Below are 25,578 nucleotides of genomic sequence, written 5' to 3' on the forward strand. Positions count from 1 at the left end.
ATAATAGTTATTAAGGGGAAGTGTTATAAATACTGAGAGCTTCATAAGAAGTTTTTAATCATAAAAGCAGACATTCAGAGTAGGCAACAAAAACACTATCTAGTGATAACATATGTAAGAATGGACAACAAAGTGCCAGAGATGGCATTATACTGCCCAGAATGAGGACTAGCACTAAAAAATAATCATGGGCACTGAATAATTTGATTATTTCATTAAAAGAATGAAATTGCTCATAAGAAAGTGCAACTAAGCACAGAATTAAAAACAAAGAGCAAGAAAAAGTAAAAAAAGGCTTCTCATCAATGACTTGGGAAAAGATCCCCTGACACAGGAGTTTTCTGCTCTCAGGAAATTTACAGCTCAAATTTTGGACAACCAAATTGCCAGAAGTTCTGCCACAGAAGATGTTTGTGGTTTCACCATACCAAGACCAGGAACAGCCAGGACCCCTCATAAATGTTCTGTTTGCCACTCTTTCAAGCCCTGTCTGTTCTCTTTTTTCCAAACTCTTCAGTTTTGTTCAGACTTTACTTTTACAAAGCTGCATGAGCCAAGAGGATCCCCAGCTCCCACCTGAAATGGGAAAGGAGTCAAGAGCCAAGAATTCAGCAGAGGGAGTTCTGACAGATGCACAAAACAAACCCATTTCTCAGCTACCATGTATTCTCCCAGGCTGTAGTATGAGGAATTAGTCTTAATTTCATCTTTTTCAGATGAGTACACCTTTCAGGCACCTACATGCTTAACATAGCCATACCTTCCATAACCATAAATAACATTTTCTCTTGTGGCCAGCACTGAGAAGTTCTACCTTTATGGTATATCATGCTCATAGTTAGATTTAAAAATCAGATCATGCCATTTCAAACTGCAGTGTGATAAATTAGTGCTGGTGAATTTTTTAACTCAGCCATTGGTCTCCTGTCTATCTCCAAGCAGCTCAACCTCCCCCAGTGCAAGCAGATAGTGAACAGCTCCTTGGTGCTGAACAAAGCTTACCTGTCTGCACAGAGAGACAGCAAGGCTACAATTTCCATTGAATTCCTCCTAAAAACTAGGCAGAAACCTGATAAATCCAGCATATATATAGGGCTGGCAGAGAAGCAGTAGTTCTCCCACAAAGCAATGAAAAAAATACTGGAAGAGAGACTGCCTGGGCATACCAGAGGGAGAGAGAATTTGCAGGGAATGAGGTAAGATTTCTTAGAAAATAATAAGTAAGAGCATTACCAAGAAGAAAAATAAAACATGGAAAAGACAGCAAAAGCAGTAAGAAGAGAATGGGAACACAAAAAGTACAGCGAGTATGGCATCAGAGATGACACAGGTACGAGCTGCTCCTGCCTCGGGCAGGAACAGAGACTGACTACAGGAGGGGCTGAGTCCCTCCTGGCCTTGCTGCTCGTGTTTAACTTCAAGGGAGCTTTGTGAGGCAGCAGGGAGACACTTCAAACCCCACCTGCACTCAGGCCATGGCATTGCCCCTCCTGTGCAGCAGCAGCAGCAGCAGCAGCGCAGGCAGCAGGCACTGTGCTGGAGTGTGAGCAGCACCGTCACGATGCTCAGTGCTGGCAGCTGCACCTTGCAATGCCACACGTGTGCCCATTATGCACCAGAATTAACAGCCCCGCTCTCTCCCTCGACACTTGACTCCTGACAGTATTTCTGTCATTAAAGGGTAGCCTTTCCTGAAAGCCACAGCAGCATCCTCATAACGTCAAGGACACCGAGTACTTCAATTACAAGAACTATAAAAATCATCAACATACTGTGGATTTTATTCATTACGTTTGTCAGCTCTATTACTGACACTCGGCTAAGTACTAATAGAAAAAAAGAAATATAGTCTTGACATTAGAAATACAGATTTCATTTCAGGAAATGTCGGATCCTTTGTCTAACGTATTTACCAGAAGAATAAACTGTAAATGAGACTTGGGAAGCCAAGCCTTCAAAGTCTGCATAAGACAGCAAGTAGATCTCAACCATAATCAGAATTCCTACATAAAAATAGCTTCGCCAAAACCCAGTAGTGCAAAATATTCTAGTAAAAGTAAATTTAAAAAAATTTTAAATGCCTGTTCTAAATCATTACTATAATCCTGATAGCTGGAGCACGTGATACCAACCGCTTTCCTGAAAACTAAACCATCTATTGAAAAACATATTGAAAATTCCCCTAGCCCCACTACTTTTCCCGATATACATCTTTCTCAAGCAGCTATGACTGTTCGGTTTCTAAAACTTAATTATTTGATTATGAGGGCTAGCTCTGGTTTAGACTGCAGAACATCCACAATCATCAATCTCTAGCACAGAGTAACAGAACCTTGCTTCTACTTTTACAGCCCATGCATACAACTGTTTTCACACTTCCAAATGACAAATGGAACACACAGTATCTTCCCTCTCTTAAGTATCATCGAGCCTAGAGAAGTGAAACAAGGTACTTGACATTCTTGGGACACCATCCCCAGCGTCTGCCGTGTTTTATGATCCAGCTCGCCTTAAATAAGCTGAATTTTACTGAAAGTGAAAAAACCCAGTCAACACTCAACTGACTTCAGAATATTACATACTCTGCCACATTTGCAATTCAGAGAGCAGATAAACAAAAGCTGCAGATTTGGACAAGATCTTTCACACTTCGCTGATGTGAATCACTCCAGTCAAACTTCAGACCACATTCGTTTCACCATCTGCGTGAACCACGCGAAGTTGGCAGCTCGATGTCCAACAGCCACATCACCAATTTTGTGTGCCACCGTCACATAGCAAAGCCAGCTCCCAGCGCAAAACGCTGCCCCTGCTGAGGAGCGGCGTCCTACAGGAGCTGCCCGGACATCTCCCACCGACCCGGTGTCCCCACACCTGCACCGAGCAGCTAGTAAGGCAACGCTGATTCTTTTTCTCCTGACAGAGGCATGCGGGAGAAAACGATCTGATGAATCGCCAATAAAATCAGCAAATACCGAGGACTTACAGGCAGGTAGTTTCCCAGCAGTTAAACATCGGCACTCTTTTACCGAGCAACTCGCCAGAGCCCCGAGCGCCCATGTTCCTCGCCGTTGCCTGTGTTCGGGAGCCACCTCCCGTGCCGCCGTGCTCCGCGCAGCCCTCACACGGCGCTTCTCGGGCGCAAGCGGAGCCGGCGCGGTGCCCCCGAGCATCCCTCCGCTCCACCCGAGCCCCGCGGCTCCCCGAGAGACCCCCGGCCGCGGGCGCGCATCCCTCCCGTCCCTCCGCCCGGGCCGCCCCGGGAACTTTCCGGCCGCGGCGCGGAGCGGAGCGGGGCGGCCGCAGCCCCCGGGCTTCCCGCACTGCCCCGCGCACCTGCCGGGCTTCCCGCGCTGCCCCGCGCCCAGCGGCTCCGCTCCCCCCGCGCGGCCGCGGCCGAAACTCACCATAAAGAGGCGAGCGGAGGCGAAGGGTCGCGGCGCTTCTCCCGAGCGGGGCGGGCACCCCGCCAGGCGAGCGGCAGCGGGACGCGGCTCCCGCCGCAGCCCCAGCCCCTTGCCGCGGGCAGCGCCGCCGCCCTCGCTCACCGCCGCATGCCGCGCCCCCCGCCGCCGCCCGGCTCCCCCCGGGCTCGCTCCGGCAGCGGGTCCCTGCCCGGCCCGCCCGCGACCTCGGCGGGCAGCGGCGACCCCCGGGGCGGCCCGGCCGCGGCGGTGCGGGCAGGGCAGGGCACGGCAGGGCAGGGGGGCAGAGGCGGCTGCCCGCTGCTCTCCGCTCCGCTCCGCTCCGCTCCGCCCCGCACCGACCGGACACCGAGCTCCCCGGGCCGGAGGCGCTGCCGCTCGCCAGCCGGCGCGGAAAGTGGCTCGGCGGCGGCGGGCGGAGGTGACCTTCAAGCCCGGCGGGGCGGGCTGGGGCGGGGAGGGGGGAGAGCGGCGGGGGAGCCCCGGCCACGGGGGAGGCGGCGGGGGCGGGATGCGGGTGCGGGTGCGGCGGGACGGCGGCGGCGCGGGGCCCCGGGGGGAGCGGGGCTCCCCGGCTCTGGAGACAGGGAGGGAGGGAGGGAGCGAGGCGCGGCCCCGCCCGGTGCTGCCGGCCGCGCGGCGGCGCCCGGGAACCCGCGGGGCCCGAGAGAGGCCCCCCCGCACCTGCTCCGCACCGGGGATGCCACCATGGCATGGCACCGGGGATGGCTCCGGGGATGCTACCATGGCATGGCACCGCGGGATGCTACCGCGGGATGCTCGGGGCCGGGCACTCCGCCGAGGCGGAACCTTCGCGGGGCACGGGCGGCGCGGTCGCAACTTTGCATGCCGGGGCTCGTCCCGGAGAGCTGCGCGCTCCCCCGGCCCGAGCGGGCAGCGCTGGAGCGGGAGGCAAAGGCACACAGCGAGCGGCACTGGGGAAATTGCTGATTAAAACGATGCCCTTGGCGATCCCCAGCCATCTCTGCCTGCTTCCTTCCCCTTACTCTTGCCCAAAGGAAACCAAATCTTAGAATTCTAATGCTCACCTAATGAGAAGAGCATCGCAGCCACCCCGAACGCATGAATTACTGTTAAATCGGGCTGACAGCAGCTATTGGCAAGAAAGTTTGGGAGAAAAAAATTAACATCAAGACCTATCAGAATACTGCCTTGTCCTTCTCAATACATTAGGTATTAAGTCTGCAGTGATCAAACGTTTTTGTGCTGCTCAACCTTCAGGTGCAATAAATTAATGCCACTGAGACTTACTCCAACATATAAACTGCTATCAATCACCGACGGGGAGTGTGAGGATCAGACAGATGTGCTACCTCCTGTGGGTTAGGAGCAGGGAGTTGTTTTGAGCATGGCGATGGAAATGCAAACCAGTTAACAATCAGATGATAACGAGGAGGCAAGCTTTAAATCATAAGCGTGTGATTCCTTAAAAAAAAAAATTATATGAATAACCTCCCTATAAACTCTTTCATCTGTGCAGAAAATAAATACAGCCAAGTATTTGTAAGTTGAACTGCAGTTCCCACATCCATCATGTACAGAAGTACCTCAAAAGCACATATCTGAATCCTTCTGCCTCTCCGGACGGATTTGGGGCTTGGCCTATTTCTGTTGCTATTTTAAGGCCCAAGGTGTGATCCTGGATCCCCTAAATACGTAACTCGGTGGAACTGCTCAGCAATGTTCCTTTAGCGAGGCACACCAGTTTATGGAGATGGATCATTTCAAACAGTAATTTCAGGATTTATCATTCCTCATCAAACACGAAGCACTGTTGAATTAATGGCTGGAAAATTTTACTCCACCTTGTTAAAAATCTGTCAGATTACTGAGAGGTACAAAATTACTCAAAGATTCATTTTCAGGATCCCAACTTAAATTATCAAGTTATCCCAACAGATTCTCTCAAAAGGGATGTCCCCCTCTGTAGGCTGATCGCTATAAAGTTCACATAAAGATGCCTGGATGGATCTTTAAATCCATCCTGGGGGTTTCCTTAATTTCTCCTTTCAGCCTTCCAAAGCACTCCAAAGTCAACACAAAGAAGGCAATGGGAGGCTTATGTCCAACAAATGGAAACTGGAGATCAAAACATTACACTGAAGTTCTTTAAATCACTAAAAAATTATTTTGCAGTTGGTAACTGATTACTCTGCAGTACAAGATATGTAAAGCCATATTTCCTAATCTGTCTGTGAGAAAGTGATAGTGGTAAAAGCTTAGCGAGTAGAAATGAAACACAAGGCTGGCAACATTTCATCAGCTCTTCCTTAATCTGTATATTTAGGCCCTCTTATAAAAAAGTAAGTTTCAACATTCTGATTAAATATGGCTGACTGCATCGAGAAGTTTGCCATATGGCCCAATACCTCCTACTTCATCAGCAGATTTTAAAGACTGAACCAATTAAAAAAAAACCACTGAAAAAGAAACTCCCATATAAAAAATTTCCACCCTTTGATGATATATGCTGATGTAGTATGAGGCAAATTTTCTTCCTGGTGAAATCTTTGCCATGAGGATCTTTAGGCTAAATCCTGCTCACACAGAGGTGGCCATGGAGTGACTCAGAGTCAGATTCTCTTGTCCATACACACAAAGATAACCATAAAGGGTTATGAACCAGAGGAAGAAAGGAAAGGCCATCCAGTGCCTTCCCAGGCAAAGCAGCCCAGAATTCCTTTCTCTTCTCCAAATATGTGACTTTCAGGGCAGCACCCATGCAAAGATTTCTAGGTGTCTCAATTTCTTTCCAAATCTGACCTCAAGTCTTTCCCTATCCACTCACCTGTCTGGACAATGCTGGCAGTATTTCTCCAGTCAGCTGGCAGTCTCCAGAATGAGGAATATAAAACTATTTTAACGTGCTAAAATAATGAGCAGCCAATGCTCACACAAATAAGTTAAACCAAAATCCTTCATGAAGGAACAAAATTCTCATGAGCTGGACTTAATGAAAAGTTTTCTTTAGGCACTCAGCATTCCTGTTGATTAGTGAATACTCACTGGAGTGTTGAGAGCTACTCAGAGGATTAAAACCAAATCAGGTGCAGGTGTTCATGACTTTGATCTGTCCTGATCAGAGAAGCAGCTGTGTGCCAAGTGACTACAGCAGAGCTTGTCTTTTGGAGTCTCAACACCTCCATCCTCTCCTTTGGTACAAACCCTGTCAGAAAGGTTCCTTTGGCTTGTTTTTCATATCTGCCTTCCCTTTGTTCCCTTCACATGAAAGAACCCTGAACTGCAAGTCAGATCTTTCTTAAAAGAGCTCCTTCATACTCAAAACTTTGCCATTGGTAGGATGGAGAGGCTCCCAGCTGGGGTTAAAGTTTGGTGGAAGAAATGACTGTGGGTGAGAAGAAAGGAGAGAGAAATTATGAGCAGAGCGAGAAGGCAGCTGAGAACAGCACCCAAATATTGTTTTCTGTACAGGATTTCCTAGACATGATGTATCCAAAGGTATTCCTGTGTATCCCTTACAGGAAGCACCTCCAGAAAGGTATCTTGCTATTGATTCATCTCTGTAATAAACAGAACATTTAAAGTGTTCGATAGAAAATAATGTTTGTGATTCCAACAAACATTCCAAAGCTGTAATGGGTAAAGACACAATTCTCAGTAATTTCTGTAGGAAAAACTTAACAAAGAAAATACACAAATTTAAATATAATTGTGTAGTCATGCACTTAAAAAGTTGTTTCAGAAGAAGACGTTTTCCAATTTAATGTAAATTAACAATGGCAAGGGAACAAAATAAAGGGCAGGTAACAAAAGCCTCCATTGGAACACAATGTTTTGAACACATTCCCAGTCAGGGATTAATTCTTAAATTTTTAAAAAAAATTTTTTTTTTTTCTGAATAAAAGCCCATTTCATGTTTTCTTAAATTTAGAAACCTTTTTTCCTTTATCGTTAAATGTTTTCAGAGTTTATGTCCAAATTTGGGAACTGGTGTGCAATTGTTCTAACCAAGAGTTCTCAAGAACACAGATCTGTGATATGTGGGACAAAAACTGGAGGTAAAAGAGGATTTAATGGAGAAAATAATTGTTCTGTACAGCAGGTTGAGTGCTGCCGATGCTGTATCAAAAGCAAAAAAATCAAGAGAAAAGTGGTAAAAAATGTATTTGATGTCTTCAAAAAAAAGACTTCCGTGCATTTGTAAGGAAGATATAAATAGTACATACATCTTTAATGCTTTAAAAATTCATATTGTATTTGCAGCAAAGAACATCTCCAGCACATCCACTGTGATTTATTCCTTCCAGGTGAAGCTGCTCAGGCCATTCCCAATGGAAAGGGAAAACACAGAAACCATTTGCAGTCAAATTTGTGAGCTTCGAGGAAAGTATTTGTGGTGGTTGTGCATGCATTGCAAATTTTAGTGCCACAAATGTGATGAATCCTCTTCAAAGTCAGTGTGCTTGGTAATAGTCCATTGGCAGTCAACCCTTTGGACATTAGCAGGAAGTGAAGCCTTTAATGATCTGGGCAAAGATGGCTCCTTGGTTCTTGACATTTGTGACAAAAGGGACACAAACTTAAGGGAATGAACAAATCACCTTCAACCCACAATAAACATGAAAAAATATGTACCACCATCACTTTATCAGCACCATGCTGATGGCATTGTTAACTAAGATAACTTCGGCTTTCACCTCAGATTTCAGTTCTTTTTAGCTCCTGGCAGTTTCTAGTGTCTGGAGCACTGTTTTCTGGAGAGTTTTATGGTTTGTGTCCACTGTTTAATGGAGCACTGTTGGATGGAGTTGGGTAAGGACTGTGGCATGGTGTCTGTATTTGTGTGTGGTCAGATTAATGGATTTGGTTAGATGGAATTTGTCATTTGCTTGTGCTTTTTGTAGCAAATACTGGCATCTGAATAGTTTAATGCTTTTGTCTCTGTGTCAGAAGAGGGAGTAAAGCTGTTGCTATGTTGGTTTTTTTTTCTTGTAGTTCTACTCAAAAGAATAATTCTGGGATATTTGGCCCATACTTTTAAGTTATCACTACATTTAAGTTTCAGGTTTCAGTCAGACATGATAAAATGAACTACATTGTCACATAGATTTAACATTACTTAATTAGAAATTCATAGCAATTTAGTAGAATCTTTGAGTAGAAAGATAATAATTCTATTTTTAATGCCCTAATAGCAATATTTCCATGTGCTTGCATCTACATATCTATAAATTTGAGTTTCCCACTCATTTGCCTGTGATAAAATGTTAATCTCTTTCCTTTCTCCAGGGAGCTGTAATTTTCTTCTCCCCTGACTTTGACTTATAGCATATGTACAATTTCTCTTGAAGAAACGTCCTGAAGCAGCAACTGCATGTCCCACTCCTCAGCAGCTCCTGATTTTTCTCCATCTGCTTTATCTCCGGGTGATTTTGGGAGGACCTTGGGCTGGAAGGCCCTTCAGATAGGGCTGATGGTTCATTGCTTTCTACCTGGTAAAAAGGCCAGGCTGCTGTAGGTGACCTTTGTGGTGGCAAAGCTGCAGCTCTGGATTGCATCACAGACTGAACGTTAGCAGTTCTGTGCTTCCCTTTCTGGTTTCACTTCCATTTATATTTAGGCAGGGCTGTGGAAGTGTTAGAAGGGATTGTTGGAAGCAATGACATCAGTTTTTTCTCCTTTATGGTTGGGACAGTCACTACTGAAATAAGCAGGGCAGGACTCTGGAAAATTCTAATCCAATGCCAGCTGACCTGTGAGGATGCCACCAGCCCTTCCCCTTTCTCTTCAGCTCTCACTGGTTTTCTGCCCTGTATAACCAGGACAGGGATCCTGGGTTTCCTTGTAAAAGAGCTACCAGACCTCTGTGCTGTGACCACAGAGCAATTCCTGTAGAATTCCTGAGGAATTCCACTTTGGCCAGCATGGACCATGCAGCTCTTGGGCCAAGGAGCAGGTGTGTCTTTTAGAGGAAAGGAAATATTGTGGATGCTGCAGGAGGAGCTTTGTAGCTCTTGTCATAAATTTGGGAACTTGGGGGACCAAAGGGCACAGTCATCTGCTCAGGGTGAGCTGCACAGTCCAGTTCAGCAATTTCAGTGATATTCAGCATCTGCTTGGTGCTCTGAAATGTCTTCAATCCTTACATTGCCACAGCAGCATTCAGAGCAGCTGAAGGACTGACAATTTTCTTGGTTTCTCCAAGTGCAACCTTTTTAGCTCACGCCACAGTAAATAAAATATTTCACATAGAATCATTTGTACAGGTTTGGAGTGCTTTTTCCAGGCTTGCAGCCTTTGCAGTTCACCCTTTCTAGAGCTGTCTGATCACACTGGAACCTGTGATGCCCTCAGAATGTGCAACATTTGCACCACAACCTCGGACTTTTCCCACTATACAAGAGGAACTCATTGCCTGACACCTGCATTGGCATTACACAAAATTTAGAATTCCTTTTTGTGGTCATCATTGAAATACTGAAAGACAGAATTCGGAAGAACCTTCTGTGAAGATTACTTGCTTCTCAGTCTCCTAGACCAAGTTTCTAGCTAGTCTTTGTAGTTCACTGACTGCTGGATTTTAGAATTATCATCTGCCCCTCAGCCTAACAATATTTGGAATTACTGCAGAACTGAAGATAGCAAATCCTGGAGTGTTAGAAATCTCAATTGCTAACAAAATTGAGAACCACTTGCCTAAAATCATACGTGATTCTGTGTTTGCAGCAGAGAAAGGATTTAAAGCAGTTTTATCAACAACAAATAATGAGGAAGCTGTTGTTTAACAAAGGGATAGAAATTCCCTGAAAATAAGGAAGTATTTTCCAAAACTTTTATTTATGAATCCATATTGCTTTAGATAGAGAATCAAGCTGGAATGTGACCCATTATAAATAAGAGAGAGGAAAAAAAACCTGCAGAGGTGTATTCACTCACTTTTAAGGGTAGAAACTCCCAGAAAATCCAAGGGCTGCAAAAATCAGATCTGCCCAAATCTCTGACTTTTGGAATTAAACTCTGGTTGCAGAAATAGGTAATTTATTTCTAGTATTTTTATCACTAATGTATTCACATCTCTGCTCTCATATGAGGAATATATATTAGATTCATAAAAATGAATTGAAATTTACTATTTCCTGGATTATCTTATTCCAGTTAAACCCTTGATTCATAAGGCAATTGCTGAAGATAAATAGAACTTCATGAATTGTTCATAAACTGCACAAATTCTCAAGTTAGGGATGAAAAATGTGAGCCACACAACCTTTCATCTGCAGGCCACAGATTGGAGCCCAGCCTTGAGATCAGCAGCGACCAAGATCCATTTTCATCTTATCACCTGGAGGCTTCCTGGTAGCATTTGTGAACTCAGTTTGTTCCCTCAGCTCCATCTCTACAGGATAAGTGGCCCCATAAATAATTCACTGGAACTTGTCAGAAACAAGAAGTTGTGAAATGTAAAGTCTCCTCCATCCATCCAGCTCTGTGAGCAGCACACAGGAGCTAATTTTCTGACCTTTCCCTGAGCTTTGCATGGAACCAGAAGCACAGGAGTTCTTGCTCCTTTTTAATAAACTACAGCTCCTCAAATATCAATTCTTCCTAGTAATATGCTCCTCTAGAAATACCAGTTTTGAGGTTTTTCTGTTCTTTACTGGAGAATTATTAGGAAAACCCTCTCAGCAGGGACCTTTGGCTGTGCAACAGTTATGAGAAAAAAGCTTCTCCTTCACTGAATGACTTTGATGTTCTGTTGTTAGATGGGACTAGGAGTCAGACTTATCTGAAAGAATAAGCACAGAGGGGCAGGGAGGACATGTCACCACTTGTTTTGGGTTTTCCATGGGTTTTTTTGTATTGTGAGATAGATAATTGGGATTTTTAATGGAATGAGGATGGTCCCCACCTTTCTCCTGGCAGCGCTCCTGGCAAGACATACAAGAGGATCCCAGAATAGTTTGGGTAGGAAGGACCTTAAACCCATCTGGTTCCACCTCCTGCCATGAGCAGGGACACTTTTTATAGACCAGGTGGCTCAGAGCCCCATCCAGCCTGGCCTGGGAACATTGGAAAAATACAATATTGAGCCTCTTGACCTGCAGCAATTTGGGTGTGATGACTTTCAGCCCACGCGGTTGTGAACCTCCTTGGCTGAGATGAAGAGATGCTGAAGGCCACTAATGCTTCACTAGACTCTGTACTGAAAAATAAGTCTATTTGGATAGTCACTGAGTTTATTTCTGTAACTACAGCTACAGAACTAGAGTTTTAAATAAACCAGATTTTTACAAGAGTTTATGCCAATTTAAATACTTTGCCCTTGCATAATGTGTTAGAAGATTTCTTCTGAGAAAGTGATTGAAAGTAGGCATTTATTATTTGCTTACCATACCATCCAGTCCCACTGAGACCTTCATCAAAACAGGAGTAGGATTTATACTTATGGAGCAGGATTTACACTCATGGACCAGTTTGCACCTTCACAGAAAACCATGTCTAGTGCCGTCCATTTATCCCCATTCTCCACACTAAATCATGGGTTCAGAAATTATAAATTAAAACAGACTTGCTCTTCTACTGCTGCTTTTAAAGCAAGTGAAAATGTAGCCTCCAGGTAGCCACTGGTAACCCCCAGGCTGTCCAGATGCAGACAAGTGTGGAAGTAATCTGAGAATCATCACTGGGCCAAAGGTTTTAATTAAAAAAAAACAAACAACCAGCAAAGAACACTGCTTAAGACACTTGTGCCTACAAAGAGAGTCAGCACACAAAGATAAAATATCAGGAAAAGTCATACAGCCCTGGCTATTTCAGCTGTACCTGCCTTACTAAAGGCACTGATTTTTTGGTAAGAATCAGGAGGAAATAATCAACCAAAAGTGACAACATCACACCCCTCAGTGCTTTGATACATGTCAGAGATCTTCTAACTTGTATTTACAGCCAGACAATGACTGCAGAAAATATCACATCAATACACAGATCAAGCTGATGCTTCATATGACTTTACAAAGCACCTTTGCCAATTGCCTCGATGCAAATAAGGGCCACATGTTAATTGCTTTAAATATTGTAAGGGATTAAGCAATTACGGGTTTTTATAGAATAGAGTCAATAAAAAAAGCCACTCTCTTTTCAAGCCTACTACATGAACTTAATTATGAGATAAAGTGTTAATGATCCTGTAGTAATTTTACAGGGGAACAAGGCAGATGCACAGGCTGACCAGGAGTGGGATAAGAGGAATTTCAGTGGGAGTTCAGCTGGGCACCTGCTGCTGCAGAAAACCCTTCAGGTTACAAGTCATTCCTCGAGGAAATTACTTTTTCAAGCTGGCATAGCAGTAAGAGCTTCCAAGGGGCTTGATCCTTTTCAGAATGAGAGGTAGGACCCTAAACCACTTCAGAATTCTACAGGTTTTACAGGAAAACTCGCTTGATTAATCTCTAGCAGGCTCTGCAAGGTTGTGACTAACTGTGAGGGGCCACCACTAATTTTTGTTATTAACCTCATTTTATAGGAAGATAATCTGTTTCTCCATTAACATTAATCCCTTTAAAATATTTCTAGTGGTTCTCCCATTAATCCATGCCCTTTATTTGATTGCAGGGGGACTAATTGCAGAGTAAGATAATGGTTTGTTCGAGTATGTCTGGCAAGAAAAAAAAAAAAAAGAACTTATCTATAAAAAGAAGGTTTTCTTGAGAGATTTGAGAGAGAAGCATTTCAAAACTCATTTCCCAGGCATGGAAAGGGGTGGACTTTGACCCTTATGTGGGGATTCCTAGGTAAGAGTCCAGAAGCAAATAAAACACGCATTTATGATGTATTCTTATGCCAAACATTTAAAATCCAATAAAACCCAGACTTGATGGGTAGATAACACTGCCTGTAACATGATTTCTCCTCCCTTCTTTGTTCAACACTAGGCTCAAAGAATGCTGATGGGAAACCTGCTTTTCCTGGGATTTGGTGGATCTGGGGACAGGGTGGCGTAAATATTTAGTTCAGTTAACACACAGATGTAACACCCTGAACCATGTGGCAGCAGTGACAAAGACCTCTTGCAAGGGCCATTGGTTCCAGCAGCAGTTTGGAGTTGCTGTCAGCTTCATTTTAAACCCAGCAACACAACCATCGATTTCATCGGGCAGGAAACTATGGAAAAGGCATGGAAATTGATTGGGGATGTGGAAAGTACAAATTTTGGTGAGATTTTTCCCTGCATTGTCATTCACAGACTGGTTTATACTGCTGTATAAGTAGCTATGCTTAAATTCATGTTCACACAGAGAATAACTGGAGGACTTCAGCTGAGGAGCAGAAAGGCCTTGCAAAGTGAGGGCCTTGCTGCCCTTGTAAAATCCCTGCTCACTTCTGTTACTCTGGCTAACTAGAAAAGCATTCTGGGAATGACTCAGCTGAACTAGAGGTGAAAAACAAGTTAGATAATTGTAGAACAATGATTAGAACCAATAAATGCTCACACTGTGGGGCTGTGGTTGGTCACACCTGATGTTCCCATCTGGTCTGTGGTGTTGGTTAAACACATTTGTTGTGCCTCACAAGGATGGAAACTCATAACAAACGGACAGTTTAAGAACACTGGATTTTTGCAATAAACACCACACCATAGTGGAGAACATGTGTTCAACGCTGCACACTTGCTGTAGCTCTGAACTGCTTCCTCAGCATGCAGGCAATAATGCCAGAAAAGCTCCTGCTGGTGTTTCCAGGCCCTGTGGCACAGCTGGGAAGGGCAGCACCAAGCCTGAGCTCCCAGAGCTCCATGCCTGACGTGGTTCTTTCCCCAAGGGATCACCCAAAGCACACTAAATGCCACACAGAGGATCCATGGTTAAGAGAAGCGGTTTCTAGGCATTAATTTGGCATAAATAGCTAAGTAAAAGGAATGGGAAAGAGCAATTCAGACCTCAAAATCTCTTCTAATGACCCCCTCTGACAGATGCCAGCCCTGGAGCCCCTCAGAGTCATGTAAAGTCACAGAAACCTGTCACTGTTGAACCGCTAGCAGAGAGAAGAAGTCCAGTCTTCAGTGTGCCAAAATGTCTGTTTTTATTAATTAATTTCAACTTATATAGACTTTCAAAGGTCACCCAGATTGCTCAGTTCAAAACCTCCCCCCAGGCCAATTGGCCAGGCTTGAACTGTCCATGTCTCGAGACACCATTTCAACAACATCCAAACTTTATCTTTGGTTATAAAACACAGGAAGAAGAGAGAAAAATTTCTCACAGGAAAGGTCTGTGCTAGCCACAGAAACCCAACCCAGCAGTGGATCCATTAGGACACTGTTTGTGGATGAGAACAGGGGGTCATTTTTGATGCAAATTGTGCAAATCAGCTCAGATGAAGTCCTTTGCTCTGAAAGGACAGCAGCCCTGTGGCCTCACCTGTGTTTCTCTCTGTCCCACAGGTGTCACTGCCCTTGTCCCCTGTCCCTGCTGCCTGACCCGAGCCCAGCTGGGCTGGCTGTGGCTCCCTGGGCAAAGCTCGCTGTGCTCTGGAGAATCCTGTGTCCTGGTGCTGTGCTCAGGGCACTGAAGCTGTGGTTGAAAAATCCATTTGCCCACACACCAACAAAGTAAAAGGAGTTCCAGAACAATTAGCGTTTCCCCATTAGATTTAAGAATCTATGCAAATTCTCCAGTGAGGCATAATTCTTTCATAGTGCTGAAAATTCCCTCCCCCTTACCCTTTTCTTGTCTTTTCAGCTTTTAATGCCTTAAATATAAAATTCTTGCACTCAACCTTTCTTTTATCTACATGTTTCTTCATTTCTCTCTTTGATAACAGTAGCTTTGTTTCCTTGTATTTTACTCTATTTTACCTTTCTTTCACCAAGCCACCTCTCATGATTTGAGTGCCAAGAGTGAAAGCTCCACCATTTCAGCACTCCTGGAAGTCCAGGAAGTTTTGCAGTGGTGTCCTGATTTATGTATTTTCATCAAGCATTCTTCACCTTCTGCAAAGCACCAGGAGATAATGAGGTGATGAAAAGTTCATGAAAGGGGGTGTGAAAAGTGTGTGGCAGACATCATACTCGGTTAATCCACTCACAAAGTCCCCTTCAGATTCCCTTTTTCCATTAAACTATTCCAAGGTTTTCAACTAAAGGATCACAGCAGGAGAAGACTTGACTTTACCCAGTAAATAAATGAGAAACTTTGATGTGAATAATGTGTTTTGCATTTCTTTGTTATCTTTAGTGGATATTGTTCATTTCTACTGTGGAAAGTATTTAAATCTCATGAACTTCATGATTTCCATTGCTATAAGGAGAAGACTATTTTCATAAACTTTTCCAGACAAGTTTCAGAAGTCCCATGAAGCATCTAAAGTGAATTATTGAGCCTCAGTGCCAGTCCTGGAGCTGAGGGAGCTTTACCTCACAGACCTTGGGGGAAGAAGATGAACTCAAGGAATACAGAATTGTTCTGCATTCCCTACCAGGGTCTCACCAAGATAAATTCAAGGCACTGCCAGCTTGGCCAACAGGCTCAGCCCTGTGCTGAGGGAGCTGTTGGAACCAAATGGAACCAGTTTGGGATTATTTCGTGGCTTTTCCATAGCAATAGATTCAAAACCAACTTCAGTGGGTCAAATTAAGAGACAACAAAACCCCTTCAGAGATTTGGCAATGCAAAAGAGGAATTTGCTGTCCTTAATCAAAAGTGCAATTATCTGTAAAATTGAATGTATGTGTTCACTTTTTTGGAAAGTTGTTTTAGAGAGCAATGGACTTTTCATTTGGAAACTGGCAACTACAAGCTTACAAAGCACTGAACTATTAAAAACTACTATTAAACAGTTTCAAGTGTTGATCATTACCTGAAAATCAGATGAAAAGTGACCAAATATAACTGAAATTTTTTCCTAATATATTGTTATTCACCATCTTTTTTGCATCATGAAATCTGATTCCAACCTGAGAAGATTCTGCCTGGCTAGACCCAATTTTTACAGCCACAACTGTGCCCTCACAACCAGTTTAAAACTTCATCATAGTGTCAGAGAATTCCTATCTTATTTATACAGCTGCAGAAAAATCAACCCAGAACAGTTCTGGAAAACCTTCAAGCTGTAAACCTTTCTAAAGTAATAAAAGAATGATCCCATTATCACATTATTAAAATACATATACTCACATCTGCTCACTAATAGTTTACAATCCTGCTAAGGTTTGCATTCATGAGATGCAATGAACAAAACTGCTATAAATTCTAAAGGAATTTACAATTATTTTACCACAGCCTGTTAATAATAGAAAGACTATTCTTTGAAAGTAATAGAGCAGAAAAATAAGGCTAGATCTTGTCTCAGGTCATATAAACCATCATTTAAAGACTATCAGTGTGTTGTGGTTGTTAGAGGCAGTGACACAAAACTAATTTATGGTGACCAGGCAGAAGGCATCCAGCTGGAGAAATCCTCCCCAATAATCAATGACAAAAGAGTCACCTCAGCCGGGTTTGCACTGCAGACTGAGGCAGGAGCAGCACACACTGCTTTCCCCACTGATTCCCCTGCCAGAAAGGGAAAGGTTGGAAGAACTAATTAAACTGAAATTATGGAGCATCATAGAATGTTTGCCCGTGATGCAAGTGCTTCTGATCCAAAGGTAATGAATACATTTGAGGAAAAGTGTTTGAGGAGCTGTTTAGCAGAAATGAAAGCAGAGCCCAGACTGGCAAATCCCCTTCTGCTGCTCAGCCCTTGTGGTGATCTGCTGCTGCTCAGCTCAGGAAAACCAGACTTGCAGCACTTGGTGTAAAACCTGTCCTGAAACGGAAGTTTTGCCCTCTGTTTCTGTGAATCGAGATTGCTGAAATATGTGGCATGGAGAGAGTCTTTGCAGCATGGTGCCAGCAGGTCTTTACATTCTTCTTGTCCTCCACCTTCATGCCATGATCCCATCAGGATGTTGCTAAAATATAACTCAAAGGAACAACAGAAGAGGAAAACTGACAGGAAAATGAGCACAGAGGGAATCATGGAATGGTTTGGGTCAAAAGGGACCTTAAATCCCATCCCATTCCAGCCCTGCCATGGGCAGAGACACCTTCTACCATCCCAGGTTGCTCCAAGCCCTGTCCAACCTGGCCTTGGACACTGCCAGGGATCCAGGGGCAGCCACAGCTTCTCTGGGCACCCTGTGCCAGGGCCTCCCCACCCTCACAGGGAAGAGAAATCCCAGTGGCCAAGGCCACCCAAATTCCATTTCTGTCAAGGCAACTGCACTTGGTTACATACAGACAAGTTCTCCAAGGGGTAGGGAGCCTCTGGGGGAAGGAGACAAACAATTTATTTTGGTTTTTTCTCTGAAGGCCTACATACATTTTCTTTGACAGTTCCTAGAAATGAGAGATAACAAAATTCATGTTCCCTATAGATGCTTTGGTTTGTGTTGAGCGGAAGAACCATTTCCTGGAGCTTCATCCTGATAAATTGAACTTCTCAAAGAAAGATTTGCCTTTTTAAGTACCAATTTCTGAGTATTATCTAGTGGTTTCTATACAGAGGGATTAGAGGGAAGCAAGGGCACAACTTTATCACAGCAACAGATCCTCACAGCAGTTCCCCAGTGTGCCCAGCAGGAGCCATAGCTGGAGTGGCACCAGGTCACTGCTTTGTCCAGTCCTTGCCACCTCAGCCTTCAGCACTGATTCCTGAGCCACACGTGATAAACTCACCAGTAATTCTCATTTAATATGCAACCAGTAACAAGGTTTGGTTGGCACCATTCCACAAAGGAATTAGATATTTCCACTGTGTTTAAAAAAAATATTAAAAAAAATAAATTGCACGAAAGCTGCAGGGGAAGCATGAGGCACTAAGCCCTACAGTAATCCTATGTCTTCTGTCCCGTTCCCACTGATGAATTTATTACAAATGTGTAGGCATGAACTGCAGCAGAAAATTTCATGCTTATATTGATGAGATTAATGGACTATTATCTCATTTCCAAGATTACTTAGAATTGATTTTATGGCCCCTTTCCTCTCACGGGTTTCAAGCTCTGATTAAAGAAAGGCCTTGGCTATAAAACCAACGGCCAAACTTTGCCAAATCCGAGCTGTTTTCACACAGGCTTTTTGTTGGAACCACAGTCACACTTTAAGAAAACATTTGTAAGAGCAAAAACCACATTTCTGTAGTATTCTTCCTTTTTTTTATTTTCCTTTGGCAGTGCTATGCTCTGAGGGATGCAGCAGCCAGGAGTGCTGGGGCTGCTCACAGCAATATCTTGTGGGAATTGTGCTTTCACAGGAGCTTTTGAGGATAGGGGGATTTAATGGGGTTTTCCTCAAAGTTATCACCAAGAGAGGGAGAGGGAGAGGGAGAGGGAGAGGGAGAGGGAGAGGGAGAGGGAGAGGGAGAGGGAGAGGGAGAGGGAGAGGGAGAGGAGAGGAGAGGAGAGGAGAGGAGAGGAGAGAAGAGAAGAGAAGAGGAGAGAAGAGGAGAAGAGCCCAGCACACTCTAGATTGGCTGGAAATAACACTCATATGGCAGAAGCAGAGCAGAGCAAAGCCTTGGGATGTAGAGGTAAAATCATACCACATGGTACATAAATGAATAAACACAAAAAATGGCATCAGAGTGACTCTAATGTGCCTCCACAGGAATGAACCCCAGAGCCTTCTCACTGCACACACACTGAGGATTGCTGCTGCCTTGGCAGGTTTGCCTTGTCTGTGGCTGTAGTTTTACAATGGCACCTGACCCTGCTGATTAAAAATGGGGAAAATGTTTTGTTGACTATTTTCATCCAGAAATAATAGTATAACACTGCTAGCTGATAGAGAAGCAGAGTGAAACATAAATGTACAACAGAACTACATTCCCAATGTGACAGTAAAGAAAATCACTATAATATCCATCTGCTCCTATCATGTATTTGGCCAAATATTCCACTTTCTATAGCACATTACTTTTATTTACTTTCTGTTAGCCAAACATCCTAGAAATGCTTATAAACACGTTCATTTTTCTATTTCTCAGCGTGCAATCACGACTAGTTTTCCAAATAATTCTGAAAAGAAGCCTAAAACAACTGTTGGAATAATCTCTTAATTATCTCTTAATATATTTACATACTAACAAAGCTCTATGTTTATATAGCTATATACTAACATGGCCCTCGACATAAAAATAAAATTTTGACAGCCAGTTTGAAAGAAGCTGGTTCTAGCCAGAGGAAGGTGTTTGATGAGTCAGGGTGTTCCAGCAATTGCAGCTTGCAAGGTACAAATTCCCCTCTGGCAGCTGAACGGCAGGCCTGGGGATCAGTCATTCCATAAACACATCTAATCGAATTCTGCTCAATGTCTCAGGCAAATTGAAGGCAGACAAGTATAGTCAGAACAGGCATCTGAAATGAATTTCACATATAAAATCAATCTAACAACCCCCAAAAAAATAATGCATTTGGTGACTCATCTGGATGTCAGAACATCAAGAACTCAGGGAAGGGAGAGACTGGAATAACAAAGTCCTGGGAAGTGCAGGACAGGTGGAGGCAAGGAGCTGAAGGAATGTGCCCATCCCTCTGCCCACGGAGGAGCAAACAAATAAACAAAAATTCCACAATTCCAGAAGGATGCCATGGAAGGTGGAAGAAATCAAAACAGCCCATCAAAGTCTTATGAAAAAAAGTTTTCATCCCTTTCTGTACTATCAGTGATAAAAAGACTCAGAGATGAGTGAAAGCAAAATTCATGAGAAAAGTAGTCACTGTATTTCTGAGAGAGATATTCACTGGAATATAGTGCAGAGCCTGATATTAGATAGTATCACAGTCTAGATTCTCCTCAGAGAGCTGCTCTATCACACTTGCCATCTCTTCCACACAGCAATCACGTGTACCATCCTATCATTAAATGGCAAAAATTAACTTTAAACTGAGCCTACCTGACAGGAAAAGAAAAAAAATAATAATTCCTTCTAGTGTAAAAACCCTTCATTTGGCCAGACCTATCTGATAATGGAAAAATGCCTCCTTCCTAAAGGCAAAAGATGATCAACAGGAGACACAGATTCTCCAAGATCCAGCCTTATTCTAATTCCAGGGAGGTACAACTGTGCTTAGGGTTGAAAACTACAGTAGGACTTGCTAAATTTCTGAGTTTTAAAATTCAGCCCTGAACCCTGCTGTACTCAGAAAAGCTCTGTCCTTTAAAAAGGTGAATATTAAATCAGACATCATTTTTTCAGTCTTTGTTTTGACAGAATTATGAGCCCATTACTAACACAGAAAATAACTGAATATAAAATAGCCTGCAAAGTTTGAGCTGGAAACTGTTCAGCGAAACCAAGCCGAGCTCTGATTGTACCTTCAGATTACGTTATTTTTGTCTGATTTAAAGGAAGCAAAAATAAAAATCACAATGCAAGGTGAGCAGAGTATGAACAATGAAACTACACCTCTAGATCCATGCAGAGGCACAGGAGAAGATATCTTCAGCTCCCAGACATGATGGGCTGAGCTTGCCTGGCTGCCTGAGGCTCACCAGCCACTGTCTTGCTCGCCCTCCCCATCAGGACAGGGACAGAATCAGATGGAAAAGCTCAGAGGTCAAGATTAAGACAGCTCAGTTACTGTCACAGGCAAAACAGGCTCGGCTTGGCGAAAGGTAATTTAATTTATTGCCAGTTTGAATGGTGGGAAACAAAGACAAAAAAGCCAAACCACCTTCCCCACACCCCAGCCTTATTTTTTTCTTCAGATTCCACTTCAGTCCCTCATTCCCAGCTCCTCTCCTTGTTCTTCCCTGGAGTGGCACCCAGGGATGGGCAGGGGATGGGTTATGGCAGTCCAGAGCTGCTCCTCTCTGCTGCCCATTCTCACATTTGCAGCCCCATTTTGCCAGGCAATCCTTGCCCCTGAGCTGCCCTGCCTCCTCCTGCTCTCCCCAGGGGCTCCAGGGCTGTTCTCCCTCCCCAGGCAGCTCCTGGCCTGTCTCAGCTCTGTTGCTGTCAGCTGTGCTCTCAGCAGCCCCACGGGCTGTGTTTGGGGCTGGGAGCCACGGGGCTGTGCTCAGGGATGTTCCCTCCCTGCTCAGTGGGGTCTGCACAGCCCAGAGCCTCTGCCAGAAAAGCAAGGAGCTGGGGTGGGACACAGCCAGGGTTCTGTGCCCATCCCACCTCAGGGTCACAGCATTTCATACTTGATCAGTTTTGTCCATTTCCATATCGAGGTTTCATCCTCCAATTACTCCTTCAGGTAATGTAGTTGATTACTCCCAGTTTGCTCCCCTAATTCACTGCTGTTTACATATCTTGGGCCCTGAGACAGTGAGGTGTCCTTGGGTTTTGTGCTTAGAGAGGAATTGTTTTGTCCAAAAACAAGAGAACAGCAGCTTAGCACCCTGTATGGAGTCTAGAGTTATACACTAAAGAATTACAGGATTACAGATACATGAAAATATAGAAGCTAAAATCCTAAGGCATCATTACCTACAACATTTATTTTTAACACTCTCACCCTCAATTCTCTCAATTTTTTTTTTCTTAGTATGATCAACACAGATTTGCTGTGAAACCATCTATTTTGGCAATTCTTTCTCTCCCTTCTGTCTTCAGCCACGTTGCAACAGAGCTTTCTCACATTTAGGGACTCTCAGATGGGTCTGGCAGAGCCTGAGCATTATCTGACCCTGTACAATAACAGTTCTCTCCAGAGGGTCCTTACATTTATTTTATTTGTCCTTTGTACTTATTCAAGCAAACACAAAGGAACCACAGGGCAGTGGTGAATTAGGACCTAAATTTTAATTCTTGTTCTAGATTCTTGATTGGTTTTATTCCACTAGAGGCAAGCTCTTAAGACATAAACAGAATTAAAAATGCATGGACTGAAGTTAAAATGTAATATAATAAATGAAATGCGATACTGCTACTTAATAGCCTTAGCTATTGAAAGTTCAAAGACATGCTGTATTTCAATTATAAAATGAAACATCATTGTGTTCAAAGGAAAAACATCCGCTGAGACACACAATCCCTTCTGGAGATTTTCTTGTGCTATTTCCCCTTTTTTAACTGAGAACTCCAGGGGAGGTGCTATCCAATATCAAACCTATTCAGTTCACCAAACCAGGTTATCAAGGTGACCTAATTTACTCTTTAGCTGATGAGGACATTTCCATGAAAGGCTACAGAGTCTCCAATGGCTGACTGGGGGTTAGACTATTATGTAAAAAAAATTAGCAGAGTGTATTTCTTTATATTCCTAAAATATCTTAATTACAAATGCTTTAAGAAACACTCTTCAGCTGCCAGCTGGGGTTGACTAACCACACCATGAATATTTAGGGAACATCTACACCGTAAATGACTTGCTAGGGAATGGCTTGATCCAAGAGTCCACACATGGTGCAAAAAGTAATGCATTTAACCAAAACACTTCATTCCTCTCTCACTTCATTGGTGAGGGAAGGAAAGCAGAGGAAATGGAAACGATTTCTCCTTGGGAGGATCTTACAGTGTATAACACAACTATGCTTTCTGTGGTTTTTAAACTCTGATGGATGGTGTCACACATCCCATGTATGGATAATGGGGTTTTGGGTGATAAATCCATGTATTGTTATGTATCTATGGTACATCTATGGATTAACATGCACACACCAAGGCAGTGAGTCGCTACAATCAGAGCTTGAACGGCTGCCAATGAACAATTAAAAGCATTTTAGTTGACCAAGCTTGCAATTTAAATTCATTTGAAGCCATTCCCACTGCATGCTCTGAAGCAATTAAAGTCTGCTGCAGATGCTGTCTTGGATAGCAACAGGATGAGCATTAGTGTTCTTGTCTGAGCAACAAGAATTTGTTTTACTCTGCTTATGCTGTAGAAATCCATCTCACCAGGGTTATTGGAGGTTGGTGGAATGTCCCACTCCAGAAGGTCACTCTAGGGACTGAAAACTGTACCAATGCTCATGGGTTCAACAGTGAGTCTGGGGGGAACTCTGACTTCCAGCTACAGCATGGACAGGAGTGGAAAAATACATTTACCAACAAAGCAGAGCCTGGTTTCAAGAGATGATTTTTAGAGCTAAGCTTAAAGAAAAAAAAAAAAAAAAAAGGCCAAGCTGAAACCCAGCTGGTGATGTCCTGTGGTACCAAGAGGGATGAAAATTGAGGCTCTGCTGGTGCTGATGCTGAGCTGACAAAGCCTGCCTCAGGTGCTCTCTGCAGGCTGGTGGGTTGCAGTGGCCATAAAGGTGAGGAGATGATTCATGGGGAGAATTCCTTCAGGGAACACACTGGACACCACTGTTCTATAGCTTCCAAGCCATGGAGAAAGTTCATAAATTTAGAGTGCATGGTGGGGAAATCTTGGGCCACAGAGCAATTCTAACTCCACAGTTTCTCCTCCGGTTGACTACCAGCTTCCTAAATCCTGATTTTCTATTTCCCCTTTTATTTTCCAGTAAGTAATTCTTAGCTTTTAGGAGAAAAACAACATTTAGTAGTTAAATTTTGCTACTTCACTCTTTTTTCCCTGTAGCATAAGATTGCTGTCCTTCCTTATCCATTTTAGTTTGGCAGGTCCTGTCATTCCAATCTATGCAATTTTTTTTTCCCTGGTATTAAAACTATCCTACCAAGTGTGTTGAGAGTCTAAACTCCACCATCCAAGCCGGAGCTGCAGCCCCTTGTGCTGTTTGTTTTCAGATTTGCAGACAGACCCATCTGAACACTGACAGTGTCCAGGTTATTGCCATCACTTCTCCTCCTGCAAGCATGCTTGAGAAACAGAATCTTCTACACCTTTGAAATAATAAAATCACACCTGTGTGCTATATAAAAGACCTCTTAACTATGCTTAAATCATATTTATAAGTGCTTAAATAATTGTTAAATAAGTGAAATCACAGCAGAATATGGGAAAATTCTTTAGAAATGAAGTGGTCAAGGAAAATGTTGTTTCTGGTGGTAACCCAGGATGGCTGAATGCACCAGGGTCACCTTTTATGGACAAATTACCTTCCTTGCTGGCAGGTTATTCTCTAAATACTCTTTTTTGAACCATATGTTTTTCTAAAACAGCAAACATGTTGCAATATAAGCAAATGACACCACTGTACTTTTCAGCTGCCCAGGCTGGAAAAATACTCTGAGCAAACAACAGTTCCACAAACACAATCTGTTTTCTGCACCTTTAAGAAATATAATTAAACCTGGATGGAGGCAGTGCAAAGCAGGTAAGGCTTTAGCATGTCTTTGCTCCAAATGTGGCGATTTTTGGATAAGGGTGATTGATTGTGTCTGGGTAAGTTTGCTTAATATTTGCTGTGGCCACTGTCTTGACTGGGGCTCAATCAATCACTGGGAACAGGAAATCAGGGCTAATGCACTAAACCCAGATCTGTTATGCACTCAGTTAATCCATCACAGCCCTCCTGAGCAGTGTCAGGAGGAGCCCTGCCACTGGGTGGGACTCAGAATGGACCTTTGAGCTTGTTTTTTATTCGAAAAGAGATTTCTTGTTCAACTGCAGGGAAAATTTTAAATGTGCAGGGACCAATTTCTCCACCCCGAGCTGAGCTGTATCAGGAATTTGATATACATCAATGCAGTGCACCTTTTAAAAAATTTCCAAATAAAAATCGTGTATTAAAATCTGTGAGGTTTGATGTTGCAAAATTTAACACCAAAACTCCAACAGACTTCAAGCAAAGCCACATTGTCTGTTAGCTCGGGTGGATTTTAATTTCCATCATTCATCTTCGTGCTTTTTTCTATTAACTTCCTAAACTTTTTTTTTTTTTTTTTTTTAAGTGTCTGTTAAAGTTTAATACATTTTACATGTGAAATAGTCCCATTTCTTTTAATTCCCTGTAGGTCACAGATAAGCTCACATGTACAGGAAAGTACATAAATATTCTTCAACAAGTAGAAAAATAGAAATTATTTGGACATTTCTGAGTCCACATCCCCGACTTAGAAGTATAAAACTTTTGGTGGTTGGAAATCAAGCCTTAGAATAGAAAAAATACTAATTTTTTCAGTATGGAAAAGAGCAAAAATATTAAATGGAGATGCTTTCCCTAAATTTATTATTCCTAAATGTATTAAATAAATTTATTCCTAAATTTATTATCTTTATTATTTATTATTATTAAGTTTAGGATTATTAATACCC

General features: G+C 43.2%; 1 protein-coding gene across 6 annotated transcripts in view; it reads right to left on the reverse strand.

The window, feature by feature from the left end:
• RBFOX1 (RNA binding fox-1 homolog 1) overlaps positions 1-25,578 on the reverse strand; it is a 1,091,692-nt gene that overhangs the window by 749,922 nt on the left and 316,192 nt on the right. For 3 of the 6 annotated variants that reach the window (XM_085074911.1, XM_085074910.1, XM_085074923.1), the window contains exon 1: positions 3,408-3,551. The exons of 1 other annotated variant lie outside the window; for it this stretch is intronic. In XM_085074911.1, coding sequence (XP_084931037.1) covers positions 3,408-3,410 — 3 coding nt within the window. In that variant the 5' untranslated portion in view covers positions 3,411-3,551. Of the gene's footprint in view, positions 1-3,407; positions 3,552-25,578 lie in introns of those variants that run through there. 2 more of the 6 variants (XM_085074909.1, XM_085074919.1) reach the window with 1 other exon arrangement.

Source organism: Lichenostomus cassidix, chromosome 14 (assembly GCF_008360975.1).
Source record: "Lichenostomus cassidix isolate B80296 chromosome 14, HeHo_3.0, whole genome shotgun sequence".
NCBI lineage: Eukaryota > Metazoa > Chordata > Aves > Passeriformes > Meliphagidae > Lichenostomus > Lichenostomus cassidix.